Below are 15,249 nucleotides of genomic sequence, written 5' to 3'. Positions count from 1 at the left end.
GTTTGAACTTTTTCCTTCCATATTGTTATAGTTCATGACAAACTGATGGTGTTTTGAAGTTTGCCCAGAATATTGAAGGTGTCATGTGCTCAATGTTCAGCTGTGCACAACTCCAAACAGAAAGTGTTCCCTTTGCACATAGTGATGGATCAATCTAGCCCTCTTACAGGCTGTTTGGAATTCCTGTCAAATTAATTGTATCTTTCAGGGCAGCAAGGGCAAACCATGTGAGGTGAGGGAAAGGGGCCGCCATCCTGAATAAACCAGATAGTTGGAGAAAGAAAAACATGTTAAAATGTTATTTATCATTTAATTTCATTGTTTTTTCCACATTTATTTTCGCTTAGTCAGAAGTTCTACTATTCTAGCTCAGGGCCCATATCCACAAAGCATCTCAGAATAGACAATTGGTCATAAATGCTGAGAATAGAGACATTTTACTCGTTCTTTTATGGGTAAAAAATAAAAGCAATGCGTGAAGCCTCTAGTCATAAAAGTCACACCTAGTCGACAGATATTTAGGACCCCTCATGAGCTGTCCTAAACAGTTAAATTACCAGCGGATGTCTTGATCAATAATCCAGTGAGTCAGTGGTTCCTGTGCCACATGCAATTGCTTTGGAGTCGTTTGTGTTTTCTAATTGTATATCGTCAATCCATAAATAATCTAGATCTACAGTATATGCAAAAGTATCTCTTGTGCCTCTACCGATGATTTCAGATTATATGCCTAAATACTTATAACAAATAGGTTAATAAATAAATGTATTTCCATTATTGAATTACATCGGTATTTCAAGTTATCCGTTGAGTGCAATACCACGTTGTATTTTTATTTTTTAAGATGCCTAAATTGGGCACTTGAGGAATTATGTTGCCTTTGATTGTGGTCGATAACGATGACCTTTCACGAGTTGTATGAAACATTATTGGCAAGTGACTTGAGGCCGACTGTGCCAAAGCAAATTCGTTTTTAAAACGGGAGTGACGAGTGTTTTGATATAACTGCAATATTGTCAATGATGCTTTTAACAACCATCAGAATTGGTAAAAAAAAAAAAGATGCATGCCAATATATTAGGCGATAAGAGAAGTGATTGTGTCATGTGAAATTATATCAAACGTTTTCCCATTTCAACATTAACATGTACAGTCACATTCACCGTGGTTGTCTGAAGTTTTTCCCCCATCATTTGCAACAATGTCAATTAATGTCCTCACTATCTTTCCTTTGCGGTACCTCATACTGTCGTGATTTCCAGCTGAGAGTTTGTCTGGGCATTGTCTTAAGTTCTCCTCTGAGCTGGGAGTTTTTTTTGATTGTTTTAAAAACAAGTTTTATCGGGATTCCTTGAACCTTTTACCGTACCGGAGATGCTTTGTGAATATGGGCCCTGGTCTTTGCTGTTGTAGCAGAGCTCTGTGACAATTCTAACATGCTCTGTCTACCTCATGGTCCTCTGCCTTGTTCACATCCAGGTGCTCTGCTCCGATCAGGGTTGACACATCCAAAGTCTAAGTCAACCCGAACCCAGTCTGTTCCTTTACCCTTCAAGCCATTACTGAGTCTTTAAAAAAATGTTTTGTCTACAATCACATCCACCGAGTAGTCCTCTTGCGAACATCTTGTAGTTCTCATTTTTACTAGGACTCAATGAAAAAGGACACTTAAACGGTGTGGAATAACTACATTAGTTTATTAAATTCAGTGAGGGTAATTACAATGCCTTCAGAAAGTATACACACCCCTTGACTTTTCCACATTTTGTTGTTACAGCCTGAATTTAAAATGGATTGCATTGAGATAATGCCACACAATACCCCATAATGTCCAAGTGGAAATAAGTTTTTAGAAATGTTTACAAATGAATAAGAAATGAAAGCTTACCTCAAAGTATTCAACCCTTTTGTGATGGCAAACCTAAATAAGTTGGAGTAAAAATGTGCTTAACAGGAAACAATAAGTTGCATGGACTCACTGTGTGCAATAGGATTTTAACATGATTTTCAAAATACTACCGCATCCTACACATACAACTATGTGTAAGGTCCCTCAGTCGAGCAGTGAATTTCAAGCACAGATTCGACCAGGGATGTTTTCCAGTGGTTCACAAAGGAGGGCACCTATTGGTAGATGATGCAGTTACAGTTTTGGCGCCAAATAAACAAGTTAGGCCCAAAAGGACATAAGAAAATTCCAATGGAAGTCATGGCACAGGGGACTGAATTCTGATATTACACAGGTACTTAAGGAGTGGGAGAAGGGGTTTGCTTGCTTGTTCTCAGGTAACGAAAATGTGACATTTTGAGGAAGATTTTAATAAAGACGTATGTTTCCTGAGAACTAAATTGGAAAATACAATGCTAGAACCCTCTTATCTACATTTGAAGTCGGTCGTTCACATACACCTCAGCCAAATACATTTAAACTCAGTTTTTCACAATTCCTGACATTTCATCTTAGTAAAAATTCACTGTCTTAGGTCAGTTAGGATCACCACTTTATTTTAAGAATATGAAATGTCCGAATAATAGTTGAGAATGATTTAAGCTTTTATGTCTTTCATCACATTCCCAGTGGGTCAGAAGTTTACATACACTCAATTAGTATTTGGTAGCATTGCCTTTAAATAGTTTAACTTGGGTCAAACGTTTCGGATAGCCTTCCACAAGCTTCCCACAATAAGTTGGGGGAATTTTGGCCCATTTCTCCTGACAGAGCTACTGTAACTGAGTCAGGTTTGAAGGCCTCCTTGCTCGCACATGCTTTTTCAGTTCTGCCCGCAAAGTTTCTATGGGCTTGAGGTCAGGGCTTTGTGATGGCCACTCCAATACCTTGACTTTGTTGTCCTTAAGCCATTTTGCCACAACTTTGAAAGTATGCTTGGGGTCATTGTCCATTTAGAAAACCCATTTGCGACCAAGCTTTAACTTCCTGACTGATGTCTTGAGATGTTGCGTCAATATATCCACATAATTTTCATTCTTCATGATGCCATCTCTTTTGTGAAGAGCACCAGTCCCTCCTGCAGCAAAGCACCCCCACAACATGATGCTGCCACCCCGGTGCTTCACAGTTGGGATGATGTTCTTCGGCGTGCAAGCCTCCTGTTTCATCAGACCCGAGGACATTTCTCCAAAAAGTATGATCTTTGTCCACATGTGCAGTTGCAAACCATAGTCTGGTTTACTGTGGATATAGATACTTTTGTACCTGTTTCCTCCAGCATCTTCACAAGGTCCTTTGCTGTTGTTCTGGAATTGATTTGCACTTTTCACACCAAAGTACATTCATCTCTAGGAGACAGAACGCATCTCCTTCCTGAGCGGTATGATGGCTGCGTGGTCCCATGGTGTTTGTACTTGCTTACTATTGTTTGCACAGATGAATGTGATACCTTCAGGCGTTTGGAAATTGCTCCCAAGGATGAACCAGACTTGTGGAGGTCTACAGTCGTGGCCAAAAGTTTTGAGAATGACACAAATATTAATTTTCACAAAGTCTGCTGCCTCAGTTTGTATGATGGCAATTTGCATATACTCCAGAATGTTATGAAGAGTGATCAGATGAATTGCAAAGTCCCTCTTTGCCATGCAAATGAATTGAATCCCCCCCAAAAAACATTTCCACTGCATTTCAGCCCTGCCACAAAAGGACCAGCTGACATCATGTCAGTGATTCTCTCGTTAACACAGGTGTGAGTGTTGACAAGGACAAGGCTGGAGATCACTCTGTCATGCTGATTGAGTTGGAATAACAGACTGGAACTTCAAAAGGAGGGTGGTGCTTGGAATCATTGTTCTTCCTCTGTCATCCATGGTTACCTGCAAGGAAACACGTGCTGTCATCATTGCTTTGCACAAAAAGGGCTTCACAGGCAAGGATATTGCTGCTAGTAAGATTGCCCCAAAATCAACCATTTATCAGATCATCAAGAGCTTCAAGGAGGGCGGTTCAAGTGTTGTGAAGAAGGCAGCAGGGCACCCAAGGAAGTCCAGCAAGCGCCAGGACCGTCTCCTAAAGTTGATTCAGCTGCGGGATCGGGGCACCACCAGTACAGCGTTTGCTCAGGAATGGCAGCAGGCAGGTGTGAGTGCATCTGCACGCACAGTGAGGCGAAGACTTTATGAGGATGGCCTGGTGTCAAGAAGGGCAGCAAAGAAGCCACTTCTCTCCAGGAAAAACATCAGGGACAGACTGATATTCTGCAAAAGGTACAGGGATTGGCTGCTGAGGACTGGGGTAAAGTCCACTTTCCGATTGTTTGGGTCCTCCAGAAAAAAGCTTGTCCGGAGAAGACAAGGTGAGCGCTACCATCAGTCCTGTGTCATGCCAACAGTAAAGCATCCTGAGACCATTCATGTGTGGGGTTGCTTCGCAGCCAAGGGAGTGGGCTCACTCACAATTTTGCCTAAGAACAAAGCCATGAATAAAGAATGGTACCAACACATCCTCCCAAACATCCAGGAACAGTTTGGTGACAAACAATGCCCTTTCCAGCATGATGGAGCACCTTGCCATAAGGCAAAAGTGATAACTAAGTGGCTCGGGGAACAAAACATCAATATTTTGGGTCCATGGCCAGGAAACCTCAATCCCATTGAGAACTTGTGGTTAATCCTCAAGAGGCGGGTGGACAAACAACAACCCACAAATTCTGACATACTCCAAGCATTGATTATGCAAGAATGGGCTGCCATCAGTGGCCCAGAAGTTAATTGACAGCATACCAGGGCGGATTGCAGAGGTCTTGAAAAAGAAGGGTGAACACTGCAAATATTGACACTTTGCATCAACTTCATGTAATTGTCAATAAAAAACTGTGACACTTATGAAATGCTTGTAATTATACTTCAGTATTCCATAGTAACATCTGACAAAAATATCTAAAGAGACTGAAGCAGCAAACTTAGTGGAAATTAATATTTGTGCCATTCTCAACTTTTGGCCACGACTGTACAATTTTTTTTCTGAGGTCTTAGCTGATTTCTTTTGATTTTCCCATGATGTCAAGCACAGGGGCACTGAGTTTGAAGGTAGGCCTTGAAATACATCCACAGGTACACCTCCAATTGACTCAAATGATGTAAATTAGCCTAGCAGAAGCTTCTAAAGCCATGACATAATTTTCCATGCTGTTTAAAGGCACAGTCAACTTAGTGTATGTAAACTTCTGACCCACTGGAATTGTGATACAGTGAAATAATCTGTCTGTAAACAATTGTAAAAATTACCTGTGTCGTGCACAAAGTGGATGTCCTAACCGTCTTGCCAAAGCTATAGATTGTTAACAAGAAATGTGGAGTGGTTGAAAAACAAGTTTTAATGACTCCAACCTAAGTGTATGTAAACTTCCGACTTCAACTGTATGTAACCCGTATTTAAATGAGGAGCTGTCTACGGCAGAAGTTAAGAAGGTGATTGACGCTGCAAAAAATGGGGAAGCGTTTGGTATTGATGAACTGCCTGATGAGATTTTAAAATCCCCTAAATTAATTTATGTCCTATATGATTTGCTCCAAATGTGTTTTGAGTACAGTATACTGCCATCCACTTGGAAAAGGTCTATAGTGAATCCCATTCCCAAATCTTTAAAAAAAATGACCCTAGAGTACCACTGAACTATAGAGGCATAAGTTTATTAAGTATGGTTTATAAATTATATTCATCCATCCTCAACAATAGGCTAATTACATTTTTGGAGGACCAAAACATTCTGGTGGAAGAACAAAGGGATTTTTGTAAATGGAGCTGTGAGGGGAACGGCACCTCAGTACCTCCAGGCTCTGATCAGGCCCTACACCCAAACAAGGGCACTGCGTTCATCCACCTCTGGCCTGCTCGCCTCCCTACCACTGAGGAAGTACAGTTCCCGCGCAGCCCAGTCAAAACTGTTCGCTGCTCTGGCCCCCCAATGGTGGAACAAACTCCCTCACGACGCCAGGACAGCGGAGTCAATCACCACCTTCCGGAGACACCTGAAACCCCACCTCTTTCAGGAATACCTAGGATAGGATAAAGTAATCCTTCTCACCCCCCCTTAAAAGATTTAGATGCACTATTGTAAAGTGGCTGTTCCACTGGATGTCTTAAGGTGAACGCACCAATTTGTAAGTCGCTCTGGATAAGAGCGTCTGCTAAATGACGTAAATGTAAATCCAGAGCCTGTATAGATCATATCTTCTCGGTCTGTACAATAAATAGATTACATCATGAGAAGCCTACTTTTGCATGTTTTAATTGATTTCCAGAAAGCTTTTGATTTTGTAAATAGGGATCTTTTAGCCTATAGTTTGTTAAAGACAAAATTTCCCATCAACCCCTATCAAGCAATCCAGTCTCTTTACAAAGTACCAATTGCTTGTGTGAGTGTTAATGAATAACGTACAGATTGGTTTCCCACACCCTCGAGTGTAAAACATGTTTGCTTTGTTTATGAAGGATTTGGCAACATAAATGAAACAGTTAAATATTGGAGTAAGATGATGAAATGCTAAGTATCCTTTTTATATGCCGATGATATTATTTTGATGGCAGAAACTGAAGACCTGCAGAACATGTTATCATGTGCAGTCAATTGGTGTAAAAGACGGAGACTTTAACACCGATTAAAAGATTAACCAGACAAAAACACAGATAGTGCTGGTTTTCTAAAATGCATTAAGAGAAGTGTTTTTCAGTTTTGTTTTGGTGAAGACTTTCTGAAGTTTACTAGCATTTATAAATATTTGGGTCTTTTTTCATTGATGAACATATGACCTTTCTATAAGCAACGTCTGCTCTGGCCGACTCAGCGAGTAGAGCTCTTGGGGGAGTTCCAGGAAAAACTAAAACACTCAAAGATATTGGTTATGCCACGTTTTTCTCTACTGCGTTATTGACTTGTTAATTGTTTACTCCATGTGTAACTCTGTGTTGTCTGTTCACACTGCTATGTTTTATCTTGGCCAGGTCGCAGTTGCAAATGAGAACTTGTTCTCAACTAGCCTACCTGGTTAAATAATGGTGAAAAAAAACAAACAAAGTACTCCAAACTGTATTAGACATGCGTGTGTCCTGTTCTGGACTATTCAGCAGGAGTGTGGGGTGCTAAGAGGTATTTTAAAAACTAACATGTTCATAACAGAGCAGTACGTTACTTTTTTTTTTAGGTGTACGCAAGTTTGCAACTCTATTTGAAATAACAGGGGATGTGGGCTGGGAACACTGAGGTGAGATGGAAGGCGTGTATGGTGAGACTTCAACTGTATGTATGTGTATTATTGCACTGCTCTAGGGATGTAATTATTGTTTGGATAACCTTATTGACTTATGTATTGATGTATTGTGGGGTTTTTTCACTCTTTTTGTGTTGCGCAATGCAGAGAACACCGGAAGAAGAATGATCATTTCATTACCACAGTGAATTATTATAGTGTTTGTTAAATGTGTCAATTAATCCCATAAGGGATGGATTACCATGTGGTGATTTGAGAACAAATACAATGTCATTCATTCATTTTATTGACTCAGGATGTAAATACGTATCTGATCAAGATATATTAGTGTCTTATTTTTCATACATATATATTTTTTAAAGTAAGCCTTTTTCTTCCACTTTGACATTAGACTATTGTGTAGCTCGTTGACAAAAATGACAATTAAATCCATTTTAATCCCACTTTGTAACTACAAAATGGGGAAAAAGGTCCAGGAGTGTGAATACTTTTTGAAGGCACTGGATATATGGAAAATAGAGCACCATATATGGGTTTACCTGATATGCTCTCTTCTTCACTGTTTTCAGGGACCCAGATCTCTCTTGGGAGCAGTTTCCAGAAGGCAGGGGTCATCAGCCCTCAGTGTCTGCAGCACGTTCTTTCTTCTCAGGAACCTGTGCACGCAGATGATGATAAACTATCTTTCTCACACAAATCAACAATTGAAACAACCTTTACCAAATGGTAGATTTCAAGATTTATAATGCCACACACGGAAGTGATGCGTTTCAGCATCAAGCCTTCCTCGGCAGTATGCAGTCTAGTGGCATGCTCACAATGACCATTTATTGTGCATCATTAGTAATGGTACAGTAATACAGTGACACAGAAAGGATACTGTTGATGACAGTAATGCCCCGCATCCTGAAGCCACTCCAAGCGATGGATGGACTGCAGATCTCTGGGTTGTAGGTAGCAAGGGTGTCGAGATTCTGCTCATACAACAGGAACGCACCAGACACCTGATTACTGATAGCATCTCGCACAGACTGGAGAGAAATAAGAGGGCCAAATAAGAAGGTCATCTGTGGTTACAAAATGTGTTCAAGCTCTCTCATGAGTTTATGGAGTGAGCTACCATGTATCTTACATTATGTATACTGCCCTGTAGGAGCTTGAAGTGAAGACGCTGGTGCAGATCAGGAAAAGTGTGAAGAGAGGTGTTGGCGATTTGGATCTTTTGAAACGCCCTCAACTGCTCTTCTATGTTTCCAAGTGAAACCATTAAAGGCTTGCATTCAGCCAACACTGAATTACATACTTTCTTGATTGTTCTCCAAGCTTTTTTTTTCTCAATACTTGGTTACGCGACAATAACGCAGGCATCCTAGTTCACGTTCAGGACAAGTGACGTAAACATGAACGTTCTTCGAAATTATAGGTAAAAAATGACGCCAAGCGAAAGCGTATCCTCATTGGCTGGTCTCCGGCATTGTCTGCGTCTGCGTGTAAATTTGAAAATTTCGCCAACTGGAAAGAGAGGGAGGCAGCAGGATTAACTCGCTAACTAGAAAATAAAGAAAACATCGCCAGGTAAATCACAATGAAATTACATTTGTCAAACAATCTCACTGTTTAGATTAACATTGCATTGTATGTATTTCAAATCTGAAATGAAACAGTCATTTTTAAACGGAGTAGCTTCAATCTGGCTAACTACTAACGTTAACGTAGCCTAGCTAACAACATTTCCGGAAAGGGGCTAGCTAACAGTAACTAGCAACATTGTTACCCGTTTTGCTAGCCCAAGCTCCATTACTAATTTAGTGTACGTTTCCAATGTACAGAGAGTCATGGGACGACCAAAGAGGACGACCAAACAACGTAAAAACCCCAAGTTGGACAAATTGGAGGCTTTTCTCGAAGATTTCGACAGTGAGGGTATGGATGACAAAGAACATGTAGATGCAAGTTGGCTGCTAGCCATTAACGTTATATGAACAGAAACCACCGTTTGTGAATTCACTTTGGTGTAACTTATCCAATCACACGTTGTCTTTGCAGTTAAAACCGTAGTTGAAAGGCTGAAGGAGAAGACAAACAGCCTCCTGAAAGATGCAGACAACTTCTACAACATGGCTGTGATTAAGCTGCCAAAGGCAGTGAGACAGATGAACTGGCTTGAGCATTGTGGTAAGTTAGCTAGCTAGCTAAGTGAAGAAGCATGCACCTGACTGTTCTCTCAGCTACCGCACAGCAAGCGGTACCGCTTCTACCCACAAGCCATAGGACTGTTGAACAGTTAATCAAATGGCTACCTGGACTATCTGCATTGACCCTCTCCTTTTGTGCTGCTGCTTTTTAAATGTTTAAACATTTTTTTTTTTTTAAACTAGAAGTCATTTAACAACATTTATATTTACAATGATGGCATGGAAACAGTGGGTTAACTGCCTTATTCAGGGGCAGAAAGACAGATTTTTACCTTGTCAGCTCGGGGATTCGATCTAGCAACTTCTCGGTTACTGGGCCAAAACTCTAACCACTAGGCTACATGCCGCCCTACTCGCTGTTTATTATCTATGCATAGTCACTTTACCTCGGCTAACCTGTACCCTGCACATTGACTCTGTTCCGTTACCCCCTGTATATAGCCTCACTTGTTATTTATTTTATTGTAACTTTTTGTTAGACTTTATTTTGGGTAAAATGTAGATACTATTTTAACTCTTATTTTTATCTTAACTGCATCATTGGTTGAGGGCTCAAGTAAGCATTTCACGGTAAGGCCTACACCGGTTGTATTCGGCACACGTGACATATGATTTTGATTTGGCGAAAGGTGGGTTAGAGATATGTTTTATCTGACGAACTGACACTTCTCCTTCATCCCTTCAGGGTCAGAGAAACCAAAGTCACCCGTGTCACCAGTGGAGGATGCCAAGGTGGGTTTTCTAAATTAAAATAGAATAATTCATAAACTGTTGGTTTTTAAGTCAGGCCATGGTTTTGACACCACAGAAAATGCCACCCAGCCAGAGTCGCTCTTCACTCTTATTTGTCTACTTCCAGAAAGTAGAGGAGGCTGCCCAAGTGGAGAGTGTTATGGCTGAAGTCCATACTATTCCCCCCAAGACTGTTAAAAAAGGTAAGTATTTGCTATATACCAGTTGTTATAGGTTGTGTGTCTCCTTTGAATCCCACTGGATGTTAAAGTTACTCTGCTCCCCTCTGCAGCAAAGTTGAAAAGGGGTGGAGCCATGACAAGTTCAGAGGATGAGGAGAACACTTTTACGGCCACCGGGAAGGTTAGTGCTGTATTGTTTTTTCTGCAAGGTTAGGGAGACTTACCGTGTGTTTAGTTTAAGACTCAATGTAGCCCTCAATAGTCTCCTTTCTTTTAGGCTCTTGCATTTTTATTCCAAATGATGGCTCAAGTCATTATTAGTACCAAGCCATGTCTAGCTCAAGCTGAAGACTTGCACTGTTGCCTCATCGCCCATTTCTTCTGTTTCTCAGGGTAAATCAACTAGGAAACCTCCAACGTCAAAGAGAGCCAAAGTACTGTCAGTCAGCAAGCGGAACTCGTCCATCAGAAAGTAAGACCCTTTCAGCTGGAATCTGAAAATATTTTTGTGTGTGTTTTATGGTTGTACAAAAATGACTTGCTAATATTAATTTGCCACTTCAGGTCCAGTAGGAAGCCACTGGTCACTCCTTCCAGGAACATGTTGGACAGTTCCCTCATGGGCACTACCCCTCTCATCACACCACGCTTTGACTCCAGGTAAAGTGGCAGTAGGTAATGTTCTGTGGCTTGTCCATGACCATTTTTGCCTAAAGCTGGTTGTTAGAGAACGGTCTATCCAGTCTTTCCCCTAGTAAAATGTTCCAGTTGGGACACACAGGCCCTCAAAGCAACACTGGGTACCACTGCTTGACTTGTTGTCGTCATATTTCCCAGACTTCCCAAGACCCCAGCGTTGAGGATACCCCGCCACAAGGAGAGGGTTTACAGTATCTCGGTCAACGGCTCCCCCATCTCAGGAGACGGTAATGATATCGTCATCAATGTCCCTGTGGGGAATGGAGAGGTAAGCAGCCTTCCATTTTTAGACTGATCCGTACTGAACAGTATGCACGACCATCTGACTTGGCTAAATACCCTCACTAGCCCCTCTGACTGTTGATGCTACATGTGTACAATTATTTCCATGACATTCAAGAAAAAAAACTATTTTGGATTGACCAATGTAGACATTTTCAAATATATGCAGCTTGTTTTATATAATGAAATTTCAACCTGAAAGAATTGTCATCAGCACAATGTTGAGGGAATCCTATTTGAGTCAGAAAAAGATACTCATCTGTTAAGATATACAAAACCTTGCAGAGAACCTATCCAACTGACAATCTCTAAGGGGGGGTAAAAAATAAACTATTGAACCTAGACTTAAAAATAACTGATATTGGCAAAAGATGGAGACAGCCTAAAGGGAAGAGGTCAGAGACCTAGCAGTGTGGTGCCAGGACAACAACCTCCCCCTCAACTTGAGCAAGACAAAGGAGCTGATCGTGGACTACTGGAAAAGGAGGTCCGAACACACCCCCATTCACATTGACGGGGCTGTAGTGGAGCGGGTTCAGAGTTTCAAGTTCATTAGAGCTTTAGTGAGGTCGAGCGCTGTTGTTGGGTGATTAGGCCTGGCTCGCAGTCAGTGTTCCAATTCATCCAAAAGGTGTTCGATGGGGTTGATGTCAGGGCTCTCTGCAGGCCTTTCAAGTTCTTCCACGCCGATCTCGACAAATCATTTCTGTATGGACCTCGCTTTGTGCTGCATTGTTATGCTGAAACAGGAAAGGGCCTTCCACAAAGTTGAAACTAAGCGACCCGAACCATGAAAAACAGCCCCGGGAATAATGATTCCTGCTCCACCAAACTTTACAGTTGGCACTATGCATTTGGGCAGGTAGGGTTCTCCTTGGCATCCGCCAAACCCAGATTCGTCCATCGGCCTGCCGGATGGTGAAGCGTGATTTATCACTCTAGAGAACACGTTTCCACTGCCCCAAAGTCCAATGGCGGCGAGCTTAACACCACTCCAGCCGACGCTTGGCATTGCGCATTGTGATCTTAGGCTTGTGCGGTTGCTTTGCCATGGAAACCCATTTCATGAAGCTCCCAACGAACTGTTCTTGTGCTGACGTTGCTTCCAGAGGAAATTTGGAACTCTGTAGTGAGTGTTTCAACTGAGGACAGACCATTTTTACACGCTTCAGCACTCAGCGGTCCCGTTCTGTGAGCTTGTGGCCTACCACTTTGTGGCTGAGCCATTGTTGTTCCTAGATGTTTTCACTTCACAATAACAGCACCTACAGTTGACCGGGGTAGCTCTAGCAGGGCAGAAATTTGACACACTCACTTGTTGGAAAGGTGGCATCCTATGATGGAGCCACTTTGAAAGTCACTGACCTCTTCAGGAAGGCAATTCCAGTGACAATATTTGTGTATGGAGATTGTATGGCTGTGTGCTCAGTTTTGTACACCTGTCAGCAACGGGTGTGGCTGAAATAGCCGAATCCACTCATTTGTATGCGGGTGTGTATTTTTTTATTTATATATATTTTTATAAAGTACTTGTTGACATGATTGGCACATTTCATGTGTGTTAAGAAAGTTCCTCTGCTGACCTGAGTTTTTTTTTTTGTTCCAGTGCATTCAGTTGCTGGCCAGTCAGATGGACACTGTGGACCTGGGACAGCTGGATGAGACAGCCATGAGGAGCATCCGTCTGCTTCAGGTATGGTCTTCACCAAATAGAACTATACAATATGGCCACATCCATATGTCATGCTTCTAACAGAAGAGAAAGGGATGCGTTATGCATAACCGTAATAGCAGGTTATGGCAATCTCCAAATGAAAAGATTACAGTAAAGACTACATTTGCACATCTACGGTCCAATTACATATCTGGATCAGGGTGTGCTATTTAAAAGATTATTCTTCTGCCAACATGACTAGCTAAGTGTTGAGCTTTCACAAGGCACTTTAGAGAAATGCATTGTCATTTTGGTTTGCACAAACGGGAGTTGTGTGCGTGTGCATTCAGGTACTTCTTTCATGGTAAATTCTCACAGTATGTGCTCATTTTGTTCAGAACAACCCTGAATGTAACGCCATGCCATCTTTCAGTACTGTAAATGCTATGCATTTTGTTATATAGAAATGTGAATTGCACATTGTATGGTTGTTTTTATAATGCGGTATCTATTATAATCCTCCACCTGTCTCCTTTCAGAACACATCCATCTATGATGGCGTTTTACATATTACTCATGTTTATCGAGCGGTGTTGAAGTGGATTTCTATGTCAAACCCGTGTGTGTAAACAGTAGCTGTTACCATAACTCACGTTCACTTTTCTCTCCACAGAACCGCCTCACAACACTGTGTGAATCCTCCGAATGACCTCTTCAGTGTCTTTTTTTGTTGTTGTACAAGACCCCCCCCCCCCCCCCCAAAAAAAAAAATCTCTGTATATTTCTCTTTTAATACATAGTTGTTAATAGCTGTCTGCTTTTGTGTAGTTAGCGCTCTTTATTGTTATGGTTTACATTTTTTTAAATGGATGCCAAGCACGTGGGACTATACTTGGAACAGGCTATTTTTCAGGGATGCAGTCTTCCATATAAAATACATTTAAAATGAGCAACATTAATAAACCCCAACTACACTTCCCCTCGAATAGTCTAACATGTTTGAAAGTTACTTGTGTGCCCTGTGAGTGAAAGAGAAGGATATGCTGCATGCCTTCGTCTCATCAATAACACTTTGTCTGCCCTCTTGTGGTTGAGGTTTGCCAGTTCAACTTGTACTGTACAGTGTGGATGAGGATTTTTTTTCTTTTTTTCTTACCTTTATTTAACCAGGCAAGTCAGTTAAGAACATATTCTTATTTTCAATGACGGCCTGGGGACAGTGGGTTAACTGCAGTGGGTTAACTGCCTGTTCAGTCCATGAAATAAGAGGTCCATGCATTTTAGAATTATTCAGTGAAATTTTACAATACTTTGTTTTAATGTAAATATGCCATTTTGTTCACTTTTCTCAAAGTGAACTCTTTCAACTCTCTGGTGAATGTCTTTTATTTGTGTGGTGGAAGTTGGGGAACCACTGCTTGCTGTTGTTTGGGGTGGTTGTTTATAGCCTAGATGAAGATCCTGGGGTAGTACTGGTAATACAGTACAGAAATACAACCACCTTTTCATGTTTTCCCATTGTCATCGTCGCTTCAATATGCTGTAATCACAGACAACTAGACAATACTGTTTGCCTGCTTAGATTCCCTGAGACCACCTGCTCATTTGTGTTTCTGGAGGGTGCGTTATTCATGAAGACTCCAGGCAAATCAAGTTCCCTTGGAATTCAATTTGTCGCTAAGTATCAGTTTGACAGGATTACGTTCCACGAGATGCATTGCATTTTGATGTTTAAAGTGTACATTAGACGATGAGCTACAGCTTCAGATGTTTCCATTAACTCTAGCTGTCATACTGGTCACAGCAGAAGGAGCCCTGCCACGGCGTAACAAAAATATGGGCTTGTAGAAGCTTGATTGAAACGTTGGGGTGTGGGGTGCCAGACTGCTTAAATAAATAAACTCTTATACCACCATAGCAGGGATTCAATCTGCTGCGTTGTCAAACTCGCTGCACTTATTTTAATGGTAATTTAGTTGGGGGGGGGAATCAGATGTTCAAGAAACAACTCCAGTTCTTTGTAGAATGCAAAACTAAATGTATAGGAACCATTAAATTAAGTTACTCAGTGTGGAGTTGATACGTAGATGAGTGACAATCCAAAACATCCAGATACCCTCTTGTACAAAGAAATAAAGACAAAGCAGTAGTAGATAAATTGCTAAATGAATGCTTAACTAACTAGAACGTTCCAGGGAAAGCTATTTATGTGGCTTTTGGCAAAACAATTACCCATATTGCACCACCCCTTGTTAGGTTTTAAATTTGTTGTTTAAATGCATGCAGT

The 15,249-nt window shown here is 41.3% G+C and overlaps 1 protein-coding gene across 1 annotated transcript; it reads left to right on the top strand.

Annotated features, from left to right (window-relative positions):
- Positions 1 to 8,690: 8,690 nt before the first annotated feature.
- On the top strand, positions 8,691 to 14,895 carry LOC115128307 (borealin-like). The gene is made up of 11 exons (XM_029658035.2): positions 8,691 to 8,793; positions 9,048 to 9,141; positions 9,265 to 9,393; positions 10,099 to 10,145; positions 10,273 to 10,348; positions 10,438 to 10,508; positions 10,720 to 10,799; positions 10,892 to 10,987; positions 11,165 to 11,294; positions 12,915 to 13,001; positions 13,636 to 14,895. Exons 2-11 carry the CDS (start codon positions 9,054 to 9,056, stop codon positions 13,669 to 13,671), a joined length of 840 nt encoding a protein of 279 aa, XP_029513895.1. The 5' UTR covers positions 8,691 to 8,793; positions 9,048 to 9,053; the 3' UTR covers positions 13,672 to 14,895.
- The last annotated feature ends 354 nt before the right edge of the window (positions 14,896 to 15,249 follow it).

This window comes from Oncorhynchus nerka, linkage group LG4 (genome assembly GCF_034236695.1).
Source record: "Oncorhynchus nerka isolate Pitt River linkage group LG4, Oner_Uvic_2.0, whole genome shotgun sequence".
Lineage (NCBI taxonomy): Eukaryota > Metazoa > Chordata > Actinopteri > Salmoniformes > Salmonidae > Oncorhynchus > Oncorhynchus nerka.
The sequence above is the reverse complement of the archived record's forward strand: the minus strand, read 5'-3'. Positions and strand labels throughout refer to the sequence as shown.

What these genes read in the sequence shown, in the direction of transcription:
- LOC115128307 (XM_029658035.2), top strand. Translation starts at nt 9,054, where the DNA reads ATGGGACGACCAAAGAGGACGACCAAACAACGTAAAAACCCCAAGTTG. An exon ending in CCCCAAGACTGTTAAAAAAG is followed by an intron (nt 10,349 to 10,437) that starts GTAAGTATTTGC and finishes TCCCCTCTGCAG; the next exon opens with CAAAGTTGAAAAGGGGTGGA. An exon ending in GGAGCATCCGTCTGCTTCAG is followed by an intron (nt 13,002 to 13,635) that starts GTATGGTCTTCA and finishes TTCTCTCCACAG; the next exon opens with AACCGCCTCACAACACTGTG.